The sequence below is a fragment of the Balearica regulorum genome, chromosome 13 (genome assembly GCF_011004875.1).
Source record: "Balearica regulorum gibbericeps isolate bBalReg1 chromosome 13, bBalReg1.pri, whole genome shotgun sequence".
Taxonomy (NCBI): domain Eukaryota; kingdom Metazoa; phylum Chordata; class Aves; order Gruiformes; family Gruidae; genus Balearica; species Balearica regulorum.
In genome coordinates, this window is record NC_046196.1 from 22,667,226 (window position 1) to 22,685,952 (window position 18,727).

Here is an 18,727-nt window from a genome sequence, read left to right on the forward strand (position 1 = left end):
GCGGCCCGTGGAGCCCCGATGTTAAGCATCACCCTCTCCACTGCCGCCTTGCCTTTGCTCATCCCCCAGAAACCACAACCCATCTGCTTCCCTCTCCTGTTCCCTACTGGGAAACCGCTCAAGGCTCCGCACAGAGCTGTTACATGGCAAGATGTTCTTTGACATTTCCAACGAGACTTTTGTGTGCAAAACATCTCTCTCCAACGGGCGCCTGGGAAGCGTTGGGGGAGCCATGGCAACGGGAGCGATTTATACGCTGATCTGATCTTCCCCATTTTCGTTCTGGTGTCCAATAGCTGCCCTTTGTCATGTTCCCCGGGGGGTATCACGGGTCACGCTGCTCCCCGCCACCTGCCCGCCGTCACACAAGGCACAGGTTTCATCACACTGCTGCTTTGGCTGGCTTTGAAACTACCCAAAGAGCCTCGATTGCTGAAAAAACCTGAATTGAGTGACCAAGCCAGTGGTGCACGGACCCCGCGGGCTGGGCGAGGTGGGAGAGATGAAGCCCAGGCTGGAGCGGTGCAGGGTGATGCTCGGGGGATGCCTCACTGCTAATGTCAGACAACCGACGGGTCGCTCCGGGCGTCAGGGTGGGTGACTTTAGGCACGGATCAAGCACCTGGAGAGGGAGAGCTGCTCTCCGCTGAGGTTTATGCGGGCTTAGACATTGTTCTGGGGGAAAACGAGGTGTTTTCTCTGGTAGTGCTTATAGAGCATCCCCAGGCCCGTGGGAGCAGCAGGAAATATTTCTGTGGCAGGCTGCAGGAGGCGGGGGCGGGGGGGGCAGAAGAGCATCATCCCTCTGCCCTACAGCCCCCAGCCAGCATCCTGGAGCCGGTACCTACCTCCATCCTTGCAGGAAGGGCCATTTCCAGCCCAGCGATGCCTTTCCCACAGGCACTGACCCACGCCCCCCCGGCAGCAGAGCAGGATGCTCCGTGGCTACTCACCCATTCCCCAGCAGCCTGAGCCGCCGTACCCTTTCCATCCCCGCTGCGTTTTCCACTCCCATTCCTCTCCCCAAGTGATAAATCCCTGACGGCAGCTGGCTGTTTGTCCTTGGAAGCTGCCTACCAAGATTTTCCCACCAAAAGTGGTGAAGTGACAGACCAGAGACATTTGCCGGCCAAGGAGGATGAATCAGCTCCAAAGTGCACACGGAGGGATCTCCTCCTGTGGCTGGCAAACAGCGAGAGCTCCCACTTGAGTCACATGGATTTTGGCTGCCGGGAGAGCGGAGAAAAGCGCAAAGCCGGAGCGGGCAGGACATCCCCAGCCTTGAGGGCTGGCCACGATGAGCCTCCCAGCCCGATGCACGGCTGCTGATGCTTTACGTGCCCTGCTGCGCTCAGCCCAGAGCAAAGCTCCCCTCCCAGAGAAAACAAAAGGCTTCCTGAGATTCAGCCCCAGCCTGAAGCCGGGGACTTCTCCAAACTGGCGAGCAGAAAGAAAATGCACAGTAAGGGCATGAGCAAAGCACAGCCAAAAGAGCCGGTAACGAACGATGGTGGTGACCTAGCACCTCTTCTCAGCTGTGAGAAGACGCTCCCTGTCGGCCAGTGCGGGCTGCAGGATCAGCCCCATCCCTGCCCACAGCATCCCTCCCGATGCGCAGGATGCTCCAGCTCACGCCTTGCAGGACCATGGAGCCTCTGACCCCTTCGGTGCCTAATCCCAGCGAAAGATCAAGGGGAAAGCCCCTCTTCTCCGGTCCTTGCAGGCTCTGCCCGTGCAACATCACGTCAAGGCTACCCAGCTCCCAGCCCCTGCTGCCGTCTGACACGCTCATCCAGGGGCCTTTTCCCTTCCCCAGAACTGTTCCTGCCTCCTGCCAGGAAAAATGAATCAACGCCTGGCTCTGCCCGTTAATGCCAGGAGCTGCCACGTTCCTGCCAGCTTAGAAGGGAGGGATGCGCCCCATCCCTGCCTTGCGACCCACCCACACTGCCACGTCTCGCTCTGCACCAGCTGAAATCCCACATCCGCCCGTTGCCCCTCTCTTTTCCCTGACCGAGCCCACCGGGAAGCCCCGGCAGCTCCGCTCCTGCCCAGACGACAGCAGGACAAGCCCAGCTCAAACACACAGACGGCCACAACACTTCACCTTCCAGTCCGGGGGCAGCTGGGCGCCGAATCCCAGAGCAGGAAACATCTTGTCTCTAGAAGAGAAGAAGAAAAACGGTCCGGGTGTGTTTACACACACACGAGCAGGCTTGCACGGCTCTTGCTATGGCCTCCCCATGTTACCAGCTGCCCAACGCCCAACTGCAGCAAAAACGCCAGCTAAAAAGGATGCCAGCCTTCCCTTCTCCCAAAACAGCACAGCGCCTTCAAAAGCCACGAGAGCTGAACAGAGACAGAGTAAATGTTCCCCTTTGGCTTTTGATCTTTAGACAGAAAAGACTCCAGCTTTGCCTCGTCACCCACAGGGACCAGGAGCGTCCTCTCGCCCAAACACCTGAGTCTCTTGCTGATGTGTAACCCTGGAGATTTAAAAAAAATTAACTATAGAGCGTGGCGAGACTAACAGATTTCTGTTTTGTTTGCTCTCTTGATGTCTAAGATGATATTTTTCCATGTGGCACACCTCAGGGCGGGTGGGGAGCAAGGCAGCTCGGCGGTGCAGCTGCCAACAGCAAATACCAGCAAGCTGAGGGCATCTCCTCTGCGCCGAGAGGGCACCAAGCAGCTGCTCTCCAGCTGCTCCCCGTGAAGGATGCTCCACCTCTGGTAACGCAACCTTCCTCTGAACAGCGGTGATGGCGGGGGGGGAGGAGAAACCCTGTCCTGACCCTCTCCTCCTCCTGCATCCCAGTGTACATGGCAATTTTCTCCCAAGGAGCTTTTCAAAAGCAAGGTTCTGCAGACGGGAAATTGAGGCACATGCATCCCCGCAGCCCCTCGGGAAGGCAGGGAAGGGTCAGCAAAGCAGGGGTGGAGGCAGAAGGGCACGGTGCTTACGAGTCATAGTCCTGGATGATCTGGCCGACAGCCCAGATAGCCGACAAGTACTCGTTTGTCCCCAGGGGGTTGATGTAGTGCAAAGAGGAGGGTTCTCGCGGGTTCCCGTTGGAGGCTGTGAAGTCAATCCCAACCTGGCGGACAAGAGAGAAGCACAGAGCCGTCCTCCATTAGCAGACACCACCACAGACTGGGCCACCGAGCCGCCATTACCTTTGAGGTCCACACAGTCCCCTCAAGACCCAAACCTCAAACTTTTGGAGGAGTTTAACAAAATCCAGCTCTTCACCTTCCCTAAAAAAAGCTGATGAAATAGTAGGTTAGGCAAAGCTGTTCCCAATTACACCTGCGCTTTGCACCAGCAAACATCACATACGGTGTCCCACAGCTTGCTGGAGCAAGCCGCTGCACCTCAGCGCAGGCCTCTCGCTGCCCACCTCCCAGGCGGTAAGCTCAGGAACTGAGTAGCCCTATGGACACGGAAGCAGCCAGGGCCACCTGGGCATTTGGACCTCAAGGTCTTTGACCGAAGAGTTACAGCCCTGAGGGGACCTTTCCCTGCAGCCGCCTTTCACCAGGCTTCCCCAGGGCCTGCTGAGCTCTCAGGGGACTTTGTCAGCAAGGCACTCCGTTTTGTCCCTCCTCAATTAGGCTTTCTATTTAAAGACATTTGTAGAAATGCCTGTCTCAGGCCCTGTTAAATCTGGTCAGAAGAGGCGAGACGCTGAGCCACCCGATCTGAAATGACTGGGAAGGAAGAGTTGGGAAGAGGCGAGCGGGCGGCGTGACTGTGCTCGTCTCGTTTGCTTAGCAAATATAGGCAAAACCCGAAATAACTCTGCCAGCTAAATTGAGCTCAGGGGATTCGCGAGGGATTTTGCTCCGTATCCGTAGTGGGAGAGGACGAATGGGGGTTTGGCTGAGGACGGACTTTGGCCTGGCTGGGGCAAGAAGACCTCACAGCCCAGGACGTGCCACCACCAGCAAGGGTGGCTGGTAAAACAGGCTTGACAGGACAAGGGGACGTGGCTTTAAACTGGCAGAAGGTCGGTTTGGACTGGAGATAAGGGAGGAATGTTGTACAATGAGGGTGGTGGGACACAGGAGCAGGCTGCCCAGAGAAGCTGTGGCTGCCCCTGGCTCCCTGGCAGTGTTCAAGGCCAGGTTGGATGGGGCTTTGGGCAACCTGGGCTAGTGGAGGGTGTCCCTGCCCATGGCAGGGGGTGGGACTGGATGGGCTGTGAGGTCCCTTCCAACCCAAACCATCCTATGCTTCTATGAAAATCCAACTTCTTCTTCTGTAAGGTCAAGCAACCTTACAGCCTTACCAGCCTGCGGTTCACTGCTGTACCGCCCAAGCCCGTGGGCTCAGCTCCTGCTGAGCCACCACAGGCACGGTCAGAGAGCAAGAGGGAAACTGAGGCACAGGGAGGGGTTTCGGTGGAGTCATACAGGCGTGTGCCGTGCTTGTGCAAGCGATGCCACCAAAAGCAGCACTCGGGTGATGGATTTCTCTGCTCCAGCACAGGGCGCAATGTCCCTCTTCTCTGTGGCTTCTCCCCAGGTGGGGAGGACACCGGTGGCTTTTCTGGAGGCAGGGGTGCATGCGGCAGCATCCTCCTCCCGGCTCAGGTGTTTCTGCCAGGTTGCACCCATCGCAAACCCAGCCAGGTTTTTGGACCAAAGATGCCTTGGGAGGGGGAGAAACCCTCCAACAACCAGCAGATCTTTACAAGGGGAGGACGATTTCTGCATTCCAGCCTAATTCACACAAGAGCTCTGTGCTACCAATAAACTTAATGATTTTTCTCTCCTATTCACTCTCCAGCACCAAGACCTTAGCACGCAGCGGCAGAGCGGCACACAAAAAGCTCTCCCAATCACTCCTGTTCCTATGGCAACCCTTCCTCCTCCTCCTACTCTCCCCCCATCATGTTTTTAGACGAAACAACAAAATACAAACTGAAATACTGTGAGTGCCCGCAGCTCTCCGGATACTGCACCAGAAAAGTTTGCAGAAATTATAAACCCCAATTCTGCATTGTGGTGGTTTCACTTGATGTTGAAATGTCCTTGTTTAGCTACTCCTGGCAAACCATGGTCCAGCTTGAAAGAAGGTGGAAATGCCAGTAAAAATGCAGAAAACAGTCTCATTAACAGCCCAAAGTCTCTCAGTTTGCTTCAAAATAAGGAGACCTTCCATAAAAACGGGAGGGTGATTAAACCTTGCGATGGGGAGAGAAGTCGGTAACATTTTGTGAAGGGTCAGAAGGTCTTTGTGGGAGTCTGATCTTCCACCAAAGTCTAGCCAGCTCGCTCCGTGCCGTTGGATGCACCTGAGCATCGCAGTAGCAACCCCCAAAGCCCCAAAACCACATGGTTTAACAGCAACATGAGGTAGCTCTTCATTGCCCTGAAAAGCCACCCAAGCTGGTGCCAAATCTCACGCAGAACCTCCCTCTCCAGTTTTGACCATTACATAAGTTTTACTGTTACTGGGCAAAGAGGAACGAAAGTCCTTACGGTAAACATCAGCTGGCAGCCTCCCAGGATGTAGTCCAGGAAGGAGAAATCTCTGGTTATCTGAAAGGACAAAGAATAATAAATGTTTCAGCAATCTTCACCATTGCAGAACACAAAAAACCCAACCCCCCCCCCAAAAAAAAACCCCCAAACACAGAAGGTGCCCAAGCCTGCAGTCACTGCGAGTTGGGGCCTTCGGGGACCTTCAGCAAAGCAGATGGGAAGAACCACTTGGGTCTCCCATGGCAGCAGTTTGGCACCTCACAAGACACGTGAGGCCAAGCAGGGCCACGTGTTGGTCAAAAGCTGGGGTGGGAGGCCTGGACAGGGATCCCTGAGTCATGGTCTGTCATGGTGAACTGAATGGAAGATCCTCTCCCCATGGCCAAAATGATCTCACACCACCTGCAGATCTGGTGCGGGAAGAACTATGTCGGTGCATGGCGTACGGCGCTGTGCTGCTGCCATACGAAGGGAGGACTTCACCAACACCTCAGCTCAGAATAAGGACCTCTCCCACCTGCACCCAACCCTTGCCCCCAAGAAGACACCAAGTAGTCGGTAGGTGTCTGCAGCTTGGGCTTCATGCAGAAGCTGCCCATGTTGACCACATCTCTTGGGTCTGCGGCCACCCAGGCAGATCCGATATATCAGCTGCTCCAAGTGGAGAGAAACCCAAGCAGAAAGGAGATCACACTTTCATTCCTGCTCCACAGGTCCTGTGCCTGGAAACACAAGGGTGCTGGAGGCAGAAGGGATGAAGGGAGCTTGGTAGGACCTGAGCTTGGCCAGGAGCAGAAGCAAACATCCCAGCATCATACTCACTTTGCAGGACTTGACAATGATGATCCCAGAGTTCTTGTAATTCTTTTTCTTCTTTTGCTTTTTGGGGTTAATGCACTCTAGCTCAAGCTGTAACATGAGAGACAGACACTGGTGTGAGAGCTGGGCTGTGACGGGTGGCTGCAGGTGCCACCAGCGGCCGCATCCTGCGGGAACCCTCCCTCCAAGCGTTTCAAATTGCTGAAGAGGCATAAATGAATCACAGCTAGCTATTGCTATTTAATGATGGAAAGAGAGGCGCAGGACCTGCTTGGGAAGGGGCTGCTTTTCCTTCCCAGGGGCTTTCAGGATGAGGTTACGGGGATCTGTGAGATGGGATGGGGCAAACGGGATGGGACAGGTCAAACACATGAATAATTAGGGCAGGCCATCACCTTTCCTCAAAAGCTCTGGGAAAACAAAATGACTTCTGAACATTCAGAAAATTGCTCCAATGTTTCAATTTGAAAAAAAAAAATAAATCTAAACCCGAATAAAAACTCTTGTCCAGGAAGAAAGTTTACATGCAGGTTGGTCTGGGGGAGATGGCAGGAGTGAGCTGGGGGGGGAGCACGGAAAGAAAGTCACATCCATTCTTCCAGGTGCAGAAAAATGGGAACATTTAAATAGTAAAATCTTTACGTTTCCTGAATGTGAACATTGCGTTTCACAGACTGAACAAAATCAAAATATAGATCTAGTAATAAAATCCCCTAAGTCCAAATAAACCCAGGCAGATGGTCCAGCCCAGACCCACTAGCAGGTAGCTCCCACATGGGTCCATATGTGTCCCACATGGGATGGTGGTGGCCAGTCTGTGCCCCCTCCCCCAGTGTTCTGCTCAGACCATCCCAGTGATGGCCCTGGACATGTTCAGACCAGCTGGTGATGGCCCTGGACCTGCTCAGACCAGCTGTTGATGGCCCTGGACATGTTCAGACCAGCTGGTGATGGCCCTGGACCTGCTCAGACCAGCTGTTGATGGCCCTGGACATGTTCAGACCAGCTGGTGATGGCCCTGGACCTGCTCAGACCAGCTGGTGATGGCCCTGGACCTGCTCAGACCAGCTGTTGATGGCAATGAGCCTTTCCCCGCTCTTAGCCAGGCTGTGGCTGGCTGGTGCTGCTCCTGCCTGCAAGCACACAAGCACATGGCACCTGGTCTACAGCAAGAGCATCTCTGTCCCCGCTTCTGTATTTACCCTCATCAGCGTGGCCACACAAAAAGATGAGACAGGTCATGAGGAGCCACCCTAGGGAGAAGGGATGCTGAAGGGTGGTATGCAGCGGTGGTGAGCAGTGGCCACGTGCTTTTGGAGACACCTTCCTCTGCCCGGACCCCACTGCAGCTCCACTCAGAGAGTGGCATCAGCTGGGGAACAGCTTTACGGGGAAGGGAGGGCGCGAAGCATTTCGTGACAAGCTAGGCAAGGGCAAGAGGCGGAGAGAGTCCGTCCCCAGCTGGAGCCACGTTGCGCATGGCAGCACACAGCACAGGCACGCAGCAAGGCGAGTTTTACTCTCTGCTAACCAGCACGGATCAGGGTCCGGTGGAGAGACAAGAAGATTTTATTGCTAGGCTGGCAGGTTGCAAATCCAGTGGAAAAACAGGCTCAACACCTGTCTCTGGCGCTATCAGCTTGCGCGGTCCTGGGCAGGGCACTTCATGCCTTTGTGCCTCAGTTTCCCCAGACAGGAAACTTTTCTTATTGCACCACACGAGGTGCAATACACATCCCCACGTCTCGGCCAAGACCTCCTCTTGGTTTTGTAACTCTGGCGATCATGGCAGCAAAAAGCCCTGCTTAATCCAGGAGTCTTCATGACATGCCTTCAGTGAGGAGGCATCTGCCAAGGCTTTTGGCCAGCATTTTGAGGGGAAGATGGGGACACCTTTGGCCACAGTTGCGCTGGAGCTGGGTCTCCTTTGGACCAGGCTGTCCGTGCAGCAGACACAGCCCCAGCAACATGTCACACCTCTCCTTCTCACCCCCAAAACCACAGGGCATCCTCCAGATCACGGGTGCTGCTTCAGTCATCTCAGCAGAGCCCAATTTTAGCCCTTTCTAGCTACAACACTGGCCTGGGTCACTCATGGTGCAGGTGGGAGGAGAAAGGATGTTGGAGGTTGGACTTGGCTTCTTCTCAGCACAGGTTGAGGGTCTCGGTGCAAGTACCAAAGTCCACCGTCAACCCCGAGGAGCCCCTTCCTCGTTCTTCCCTAAAAGCGTGTCGGCACTCACCGGCAAGGCATCTTGGGCTTCACACATCCTGGCCACCGAGGTCTGAAATTCCCCGATGAAGTCGTGTCCCCCATCGCTGTCGTAGTCGTAACACATCACCTAGAGCGGAAGGAGCACAAACCAGCCTCAGACACAGTAACCACCTCCTGCAAGGAGACCTGATGAAGTTCCCAACCTCTCCTGTTAGAGACCCCAAACATGGTTTTTTGGGGGTTTGGGGGTGGTTCTGATGTTTTTTGTTTGTTGCTGTTTTTTTTAATAAACCAGCCGTGGGGTTTTAGAGGTTTAGCGATCGATCCCAGAGGCCGACCACCACGATGCAAGCTGAAGGGCCCCCCATTACCTTTATCAGCTTCTCTACATCTCCATCGCACAGTGACACCAAAGGCACGGTGAACGGCTTCCAGACGGGGTCCAGCGTGTACTTGATCACCTGCGGGGTGGGAAGGGAAGGGATATCATTACAACGGACACGCCTGCAGGGAGGGACTGGTGCAAAGTGGGCACACATCTCCAAGAGCGACCCTGGACCAGGTTCTCATGCTGCAGCATGTGCGAGTTACAACAGAGGCGTTTGCATCACGTTGGGGGGATTTAATCACCTCTGGGGGCAATTAAACAAACCTGCGCCCTACTCATTGCTTACTACCACCCAGCACGCCAGCACAGCCGACATCCATCTGGGGTCTGACCACCGAGAAGATGGAGCAGCAGGATGCCGCATCCAGCTGGGAAAGCCAAAAACAACCCCGGGCACGTCCAGCTCTCTTGCCTCATCTGCGTAACATCTGCTGCCCGAGCTGGAGAAATATTAATTGATGCTTTTTGACATTTCCTGAGAGGACGCAATAGCTTGGTGGAAACTTCAGCAAACGCTTGCAGGCTCCAGGCACGTGCTGTGTACGTCGGAGATGCCTGCAGGGCAGGTGAAGCCCCTCTTTCACAAAGGTGTTTTGCTCAAAAAGAGAGATTCCCATCAATATGAGGAAAGTTGGACACAGGCAGCAGATTAACCCTTCTCCGCGCAGGGTAAACATGGGGAGGTCTGGCAGGGAGGACCTTGGACCTTTGCAGCCAGAGCAGCAACAGTGCAGCCCAGTGAGGAAGAGGTCCACAGTGGCTGCTGCAGGCAAACAGCCGCGCAGGACCCGAAATGGGCGTCTTGTTTTACAGACAGGCTCTTGCACGAGACCGGGGGAAACCCTGACACTGCGAGCACAGTTTAGTCGAGAATTTGTAAACAACTCCTCCAGGAGGCTGGGAAGAGCAGGGGGGAGCCCACGCACCCCGAGATGGTGCCTGCACGCTGCCAGCCGCCGGGTCCCCGGGGTGGGTGGGGAAAGGATCCGGCGTCCCCGTCGCACGGCGCCCAGCTGGGTGTTCACACTTGCGCTTCAATAACAGGCTGTAATGAGCACACTGATCCTTCCCTGCCAGACACCTCCGCGGTGGCATGAGAAACGCCAGCGTCAGGCTGAGAGCTGGTTACATTCCTGCACCCAAAGCTGCAAGAATGAGGAACCTTATTTCTTTGTATCCGACCTCAAAACACAAAGGTGCTTTCTTGGCACGGGATTCCTCCACGGGCAGCAGGACGCAGTCGGGGCTGGTAAGGAGGGGGATGTTGGAGCACCCGTTACTTGAAAGAAAACCTGGCTAGACCCTTATCCAGCAAGACAGGACAGTGGCAGCAGCCCAGAGGAAAAATCAGTCTATACATCTGCTCCCCATAAACCTGACCCGCTTATAGTGATCCCAGCGACGGCTGGTCTGCAGCCACGCTCCCAATTCCCATGCCTCTTCCGGAGAGGAGGGCTGGAGGTCACCCCAAATCCCCATGCCTGAGAAACACGTCTTGGTGAGCCAAAGAGCAGCTACCCACACTAAACCAGGAGAAAAAAACCAAACGAGGTCCCAGGCTGCTCCCGCAGAAATACGAGAGAAATATTGAGGTTGGTACAAATCAAATATGCACAGAAACGTGTGTGGGAAAGCACTGGAAAATAAACAGCAGAGCTAGGCTTAAAAGGACTGCCTGTATCGAGACCAGAGGACACATGTCCTGGTGCTTGTCGTGGTGCTTGTGTTCCCGTGGGTGTGCGAGTGAAGGAAATCCTCGTGGCCTTTGCACAGCAGTGGGAAAAAACAACGTATGGAGAGACTTTGTAAATAAATACCACCCTCTCCTTCCGCATGAGTTCACGCTGTGTTTTGTTACAGCAGTTTGCTGCGGTGGGACAGCAAGCTCCTTAACCAAGCCTTGAGGGGACAAGGAGAAGAGGGGGTGAGATGGGGACAGGAGGAAAAGGGTGGGAGATGAGGTGTGATGGGACCCTCTTGCTCCGACACGGGGGTTGCTGTGAGCCCGTCCTGCAGCTATCGCCCCCTCCTCTCTCCGCCAGCTGCCAGGAGCTACATGCAAAAAAAAAAAAAAAAAAGCCTTGAAACAAGTTTGAGGAGGGGGGAGAAAAAAGCTGTTGAAAAGTAGTTACTAGTCTGGTTTTAAAGCAGAAGCCAGCCTTCTGCCTCTCCCAGCAAATGCCCCTGCGGGCACGCTTCTCCCTGCCCGTGCTCTGCCTCTGATTCGGAATGTCGCTGGCTTCAGCAGCTTGACAACATGACCAGAAGGGAGCTCCGATCAAAGTATCACAGCGGGTATAAGTGAGGGACAGGGAGGGGTCAGCTGCCCCGGACCGTACCCCCCGGGACCCCAGTACCTCTGCCTTCTCAGCCGGGGCTCAGCCGTGAGACACCAGCCTGAGTGCTCATGCGATGAAGCTGGAGCTGCCTGAGCTTCCTCCCAGGTGAGCTGAGGACCTGGCAGATGCTTGTTTTAAGATTTCCCCACTACCGTCCCCCTGGGCCGCATCCCACCACCTCTGTCCACCACCTCCCCAGGTCACAGCTCATCCTGCTGCTCCTGCATGTGGAGGGTGAGTGGTCCAAGGCACAGCCCGTGCCCAGGGTTAAAAGACCATCTCCCTCTCTGCTTGGTAGATACAGTAGTGAGTAGTACAGAAAAGATCTCAAGACCTTACTGGCCTCAGTAAATCTTCATCTGCTGGAGTCCAGCAGCCTCAGCTGGACACCAGGAAGGCAGCCATGAGGTTCTGAAATCCCTGGATCCCACCTTGCTTTGTGGGTGACTGATGAGATAATGCCTAAAGGGCAAAAGGAGCAGGTGTAAGGATGGTGGTGTCTCAGCAGCTTGGGCTAGAGTCGCGCTCACCTCTGTTCTGTGGACCAGCATCCACTTCCCATCATCACCTGGTTTATGAAACTCCAAGAAGGGGTCTGACTTTCCAAACAGGTCCTGGAGGAGAAGAACAGGATGGGTTACATGGTGCTTTACAAGCAGCTGGTCCAGCGAGAGCCGGTCCGAGAGAGACCTCCTTCCCCGTCAGTGCCAACCCTGCAGACGCCCTCATGTCCTCACGAGACTGGCTCAAGCACACTGGCAAAGAGGCAGCACCCACGGACAGCACCCTGCCACCCCTCCGTGTCCTGGTCACACAGATCACCGCATTTCGGCAGTGATGCGGCAGGCGACTCGGCACCCCAGCACATGCCTGTGGGTTTTGCCGGCGGACACCCGCCACCCAGCGAGCTCTCTGGATGTAGATGCCATGGAAAATAACCCCAGCTGGGAGGCAGCTTGGAAAAACATCCAAAGCTTCAAAGGAAAAACAGAATTATGAAGTGCATGAGTGTCTTGGGGGGAAAAAGGAAAAAGAACCCAACTCCTACACACAGCGGTAAAGCACGAGCAGAGGAAACCTTTAAGGAGCGAGCTGCCCTGGTGTTGACAGAGATCATGTAACACCCTCCGAGATATGCAGCCCTGAGTCAGCGTGTGCTGACTTTCCTGCCAGCGTCGCCTAGATATTCCTCTGATAAAGGCCTGCTGGTTTATGAGAAATATGTACACACATACATGCGTCCCTGCTGGGTATCAGCACGGGGGCTATTTTGGGGCACCCCCAGCCCAGAGAGGAGGGCAACACTGGTGCCACCGACATGGGGGAACTCCAACGTTTCTAAGGAGAACTTCATTCCCATTCAGAAAAACTAAGATGTGGCTAACAAGAAACCAAGCCCAAAATACTACAAATTATTTACCGAGAACTCAAGCCATTTCGGCTGGGTTTTCCTCCCAGAAGGAGGTGGCTGCCTGAGTCCAGCAAAGAGCTGGAGGAACCTCTTATGGGTTTGAACAGGACCTTTTTGGCCTTCCATGTGGTGTGGTGGGGATGCAGGGGGCTGCTCGGGGAGGAGGAGGAAGGATGGATACTCAGGAGCCCCTGTCCAGGAGTTGATGGCTGGGATGGAAACAGGCTCTAGTGATGCCCCAGCAGAAAAACCCATTAATGTTCAATCCAAAATCCTGTTCCAAAGCCAGCCAGAAAAGTAAATCGCTGCAAAGTGTTTTGGCTTGGAGAAACTATAACCTGCTTCAGTCAAAATTCTTCTGCCAGAAGAGCAGACCATAAAGGCTCACAGGGACACTCTCTGATGAGATGAGGCTATTTTTTTCCTACTGTTTTTCACATGTTTGTGGGAGAGAAAACCAAGCCATTCTTTCTGCAGGGTTACGGTTCTGGCACAGCTCTGTTCCAGCTCACTGCAGGACTCGGTGCTTTCAAGCTTCACTGGTGGACGAAGGAACCAGTGGTGGGTACCTGACCCTGCCTACGCTGGTTTAACCTGCAACCCAACACGGTTTCACCAGTGCTGACCCAGCGTGGGCTGGTGGAGGCACTGGCTCGGATGACAGCGGGGAGCTTTGAAGGATGTCTGCTGCCATCCCATGTGGAGCAGCCTGGTTTGCAAGTCCGGTCAGCCTTGCTCCATCCAAAGCAGGGTGGGAGATGCCTCCAAGCCACAGGATCATGGGCTGCTATTTTAAAACATCAAACCCACAAACATCTCATCCCTGGCAGGAGACGGAAACTGAGCAACCAAAGGAGCTCAGCAGACCAGATCAATCTGCAAACTAGTCCAAGCATCTGAATTATCCAATCTGGTCCTTGCAAACCGTGGACAAGGAGGGCGGAGGTGGCACTTCAACTAGACGCAGCTCCCAAACCATGGCTTCCAGCACAATCCTGTCCCGCAGCACTTGCTCTCCCCCAGCCATGCCCAAGGCACCACACTGCTGCCGTCCCCACAGCTGCGGTGGCACACACGGCTCTGGGGATGTCTTCGCCAGGGCTGGTCCCAGGTGAAAATACCTCCCCTTCTGCAAGTTATTTTTTCTTAAAACAACTCTACCGAGGGCTGATCTGACATAAGGTACAAGAGCCTCAGGCTGGTTCTGCTGCTGACATGCTCGCGCTGTGCAGCTTTGGCATTTAAAGCAAGGTAGTAAGCCACAGGTGGAGAAACCATGGATGTGTGATGGGGAGGAGGACCTGCCATGGCCTGAGAGAGGTCCTGGCCTTGGGGTGGTCACAGCAGAAGGAGCTGCCTGGGTCCAAGCACAGCTCCAGGCTGCGTTTGCAGCACAGTTACCGGTAAGGGATGCTCGTGGCTTTGGCTTGGTGTGTGCAGCAAGACAATCCCATGGCCCCACCACAAAACCCTGTGAGATCCAAACCTTCACATGATGTCTGAGCCTCTAGCCATGGTCCTCAGCTACCTGGTGCAGGATGGTGTTACCCTCCCAGGCTGCAGCCTTACTCCTGTAGTTTTTTTTGCTTAGCTGCGTCTTCTGCCCCATCTTTCCTAAGCTTAAATGAGTTTTATCCACTCCCATGGTTGCATTTTCATCCATGGCCAATAATGACCCAAAAATACTGAGGCTTGTCCAATTTCCTTGTTCAGAGACCATTTTAATTTGTGTTCTGCTCTGAAGTGGCATCAACATCCTTTGCCCATGAGCAGGATTTTGAGCACTGCAATGCTGCGCTGCGTTATGGGAATCAGCAAAGAAACCTCGTCTGCTCTTGGTAACGGCAGGTGGTCACAGGAAGGAGCTTTCTGCTGACCTGTATTGATAAACTTGAGGGATACCCAGAAAGAACAGGGTTATTCACAGTCCTTATCCCAGCATAAGCTGAATTTCTGTACCTTGACTGTGGGTTTGAAGGGCAGCAGACCCACAGGTATCATGTCCTAGTTGAAGAATATCAAAAGATGTCACCTTTTGCATAACCTGGTAGAGGAATTTGGTTGCAAACCAGTTAGAAAAGCAACTCCTGCCCATGGAGCAAGTGATGCCACCAATGAAGTTGCCAGTACAACAAGTGGACGTATGCCTGAGCTACCAGCATTGCAGAGAGGACCCAGGTCCTTGGCCCTGCTCTTCACAATGGCCACAGCTGCAAAGGGGCCCTGAAGTATGAAGGAAGGGCACCAACCCCGCTGTGAAAGCCCAGCCCTTGCTTTGCGAGGGAGCAGAGGCTTTTTCTTGGGGCACTGGAAGAAAACTGTTGCATTAGGGATGTCTTCATTGGCATGCATGGGCCATGTCTCAGATGAAGCCACCAGCTTGAGGACATCTTCCAACCCATTTCTGAAATGGAGTTATTTGGGGATTCCTCAACAGGGGCGTTTGGCTCCTAGCACTGGGCAGGGTAAGCAGGAGAGTGAGAAAACAGCCATTCCCCACAGGTCGGGAAAACACTTGCATAAACTGGACATCCATCCAGTTTGGACAAACCACATCTTCTGCTCCAGGAAATACCCTTCTGCCTGGAGGCTTGCTTTAACTTGCTTTGAAAACTGAGGGCCATCCTGCCAAGAATGCAAGAGACTACAAAGAAGGGGAAAATAATATTCCCATCGATCGCTTAGCAACAGCACTGGTTTAAGAGGAATAGCTCTGGTTGCCTGGTAAGCAAGGTCAGATGGCTTTGTTCAGAAAGGCTCACAGTTTCCTGCGTATCATACCCAAGGCAAAATTCATGTATTACCTGCCTCCATGAGATCAACGCTTCTTCCTCGGAAAAGACGGGCCCTACTGTTTGATATACAAGCAGATGTTTGCTCCACTTCCAGAGGGGCTGAGGGCCACAAGCCAGGAGCTCTCAGCACTTCTGAAACATGTCCAAGGGGCATCGATACCCCCAGCTCCATCAGGAGACACTTCCAAACGACAGCCACTGAAGTGGTAAATCTGGTGTCTAGCGCACAGATCCTGTGCCACACGTAGACTTTCCATCTCAACACGCGCGATGAAGAAAGCAATACTGTGACAATAGGGAAACTGAGGCATGGGCGTACCCAGACCTCCGGTCTCACCCTGCTGCTTTCTCCAGCAGGACTATTTTCTGTCACTGCTATACCCAAAAGCAGGATTTCTTTAGATCCCTTAGCCTACAAAGGACAGACATTGCATCCCCCAGACACAACCCCACTCACCTTCTATCCAGTTTTTCTGCCGGCCATGCTCAGAGTTTATCACCCTGTTATCCGAGAGCTCTTGGGCAGCTATCTGAAAGACAAGGGAAAGCTGCACTCATTCTCAGCACGACAAGTAAGTGAACAGCAAGCCAAAAGCCAGAAGAGAATCCAGACCCTGAGGTCGTGCTCTGTGGAGATACCTGCACAACTCCTTCAAAATCTGCACAACTCCTGCAAAACCTGCACAACTCCTGCAAAACCCGCACAACTCCTGCAAAACCCATTTCCCAGCTGAGAGATCGGATGACCCAATGCACACGATATTTCACTATTGAGGACTTAAACTAATTTTACCTTTGCAGATCAATTTGGGACCAAAGCCTGCTTCCCAGCTCTTCCCTGGAATGGAGAAAGATGGAGGAAAAGCCCAAATTGCCCCTGGCTGGGCATTGCCATCTACCCTGGGCCGAGGCAGCGACACGCACCGGCTTTAACACACAGCAGGATGTTTTCTTAGCAGGCTACCAGCTACGGTAGAGGTGCTGCAGCTGGAGCCCCCGGGACACCCACTGACCCCCACAGCCCCATCGCTGGGGCTGAGTCCATGTGAAACACATTTGTTTGCAGGGCTGGGAGTTGACAGGTACGATTAAACCTCTCGAGCGGACAATTTGAAGGGAGAATGAGCTGCCAGGACATCTCAAGCAGTCTCCTTCCCCGGTGCCATCAGGTCTAAAATGATGCTTCTGGTAAGAAACTCATCCCCTTTCTTGGGTCTCACGTGGCTTTTCTGCACCAGGGCTCGTTCAGAACATGGAGAAGCCTCCAAGGACCAAGCCAAGAGGAAGCAGGAGCCAGCAAGATGTGCCACCTCGTCCTCCATGTCCCAAGCTGGGCATGGCAAAAAGCAGCTGCTCCATCCCTTGGGGGAGATGCCGGTGGCACCAAGGACTCAAGGTCTGTCTCCGCACCATCACTGACGAGACAGGCCCAAGGATGGAAACGCCAGCGTTGCTCCTGAGGAGCTACAGCAGGCAGGAGTGCAGCCCGGATTACTTCAGTTGAGGAGACTTTATTCACATACACTCCAGAAGGGCTTCGGCTGCCAACCACCAGTGGGCCGGTTTTGTCTGGAACGTGGTCTAATGAGTCTCCTGGTATTTTAAGAAAAGGAATGTTTATAACAAAAACCCCACATTTATTCACTTCTGTTACCAGCCATTTTCTGAATCACTTGCATTTTTTTTCCTCAAGGCTGTGTCCTGCCCAAGAATCTGCTCCCCACCTCTCCCTCCTCCGGGCCGAGCAGTGCCCCAGCATCCCTGGCCACAGCATCCTCCCCGGGCAGGAGCCGGCAGCACGGCGCAGACATTTTCCTCGGGCACAGTGCTCCCAAGCACGGCCGTTTGCTGGCTCGCACAAGGAGGCTGTCCTTCACTGGAGATACGCAGCGTAATTACAGCAAGGCTTTTAGAAAAACTTGCAGAAATCAAGGGAACAATTTTCTGCAGAACAAGCAATCAGAGGGTTGTTGGCACTTAGGAGAGCAGGGAGTTTGCAGAGACGAGGAGGCAGAGATGCAGCTTTTGAATCCACCTGGGGATGAGCCGCAGGTCCCCAACGACCTCCCAGCCTTTCCGGGGAGGACATCGCTCTTTGGGGCACAGAGGATGTGTTCACCACATGCAAACCCCAATGTTCCTCTGTGCCCCACACAGCCACGAAGTCAGAAGTTCCCTACTGCAAACCCATGGTGTCGGTTTTCTCTCCCACCTAGTCCTTGATGGGTGCGCCCAGTCACCAAAACCAGCGTGAGGAAGAGGAGCTATAGGGAAGTGGATGAAATTCACCCTTTGCTGATCCCCACAAAAGCACGTCCAGGTGGTGTCCAGCATTTTAGAGCTCACTGGAGGCTACGTAAAAGCCAGACCATGCAGACACACCAGGTATGTCCTCATGCCACACTGCTGCAGGCTGCTGGTGGCATCTTGGGTGTTCATCTCTTCTCCCAAGTAACTAGTGAAAGGACAAGAGGAAATGGTCTCAAGTTGTGTCAGGGGAGGTCTAGACTGGGTATTAGGAAAAATGTCTTCACGGAAAGAGTGGTCAGGCATTGGAACAGGCTGCCCAGAGAGGTGGTGGAGTCACCATCCCTGGAGGTGTTCAAAAAAATGTGTGGATGTGGCACTTTGGGACATGGTTTAGTAGGCATGGTGGTGTTGGGTCAATGGTTGGACTTGATGATCTTAGAGGTCTTTTCCAACCTTAAAGATTCTATGATTCTATGATTCTATGATCTTCTCTTGGCCAGTGTGGACAATAACAATGTCCCCTCCACAGCAGGATCCTGGGATTGATTTCTACAGTGGCTCACTTCGGGATTTTCCCCATCTCTTCAAACCTAGGGACCCCCATGTGATCCCGTCCACCCAGCCAAGGTACTTCTGTTGCATTCACCCCTGTGGCATCTCAGTTAAGAAGGATACTTGGGCAAAATTGAAGGGGATGGGGTGAGGAAGGCAGGGTTTGGCTCCAAACTCCATGTTTTATGTGAGTGAGTCCAAAGCAGAAGCCTGCTCCTCCGATGGTGTCCATGGCCGTGCCCAGCAGCGAGGAAGGATGCCCACCATCACCAAGCCAGGGCAAAAAAACCCCCCAGACCAGATCAGAAAATTGCATCAATGGTACAAAATGAAGCAGATGTCTCAGACCCTTTGATTTTTAATGCCACATTAGTGACAGATCAGGACCTTCCTTTTTTTAAGCGTGTAACCTTTGAACTTGACCGGAAACTTCTCATCTGGTCCAGCTCTTCCCACTCAAGCATCAGC

General features: G+C 53.8%; 1 protein-coding gene across 1 annotated transcript in view; it reads right to left on the bottom strand.

The window, feature by feature from the left end:
* The window catches only part of CPNE2 (copine 2), a 54,995-nt gene that overhangs the window by 11,109 nt on the left and 25,159 nt on the right, over positions 1–18,727 (bottom strand). The window contains 9 exon segments of the mRNA XM_075765215.1: positions 2,108–2,162; positions 2,965–3,098; positions 5,488–5,547; positions 6,313–6,399; positions 8,553–8,651; positions 8,896–8,985; positions 11,782–11,865; positions 15,915–15,950; positions 15,952–15,987. Of these exon segments, the coding sequence (XP_075621330.1) occupies positions 2,108–2,162; positions 2,965–3,098; positions 5,488–5,547; positions 6,313–6,399; positions 8,553–8,651; positions 8,896–8,985; positions 11,782–11,865; positions 15,915–15,950; positions 15,952–15,987 (681 nt within the window).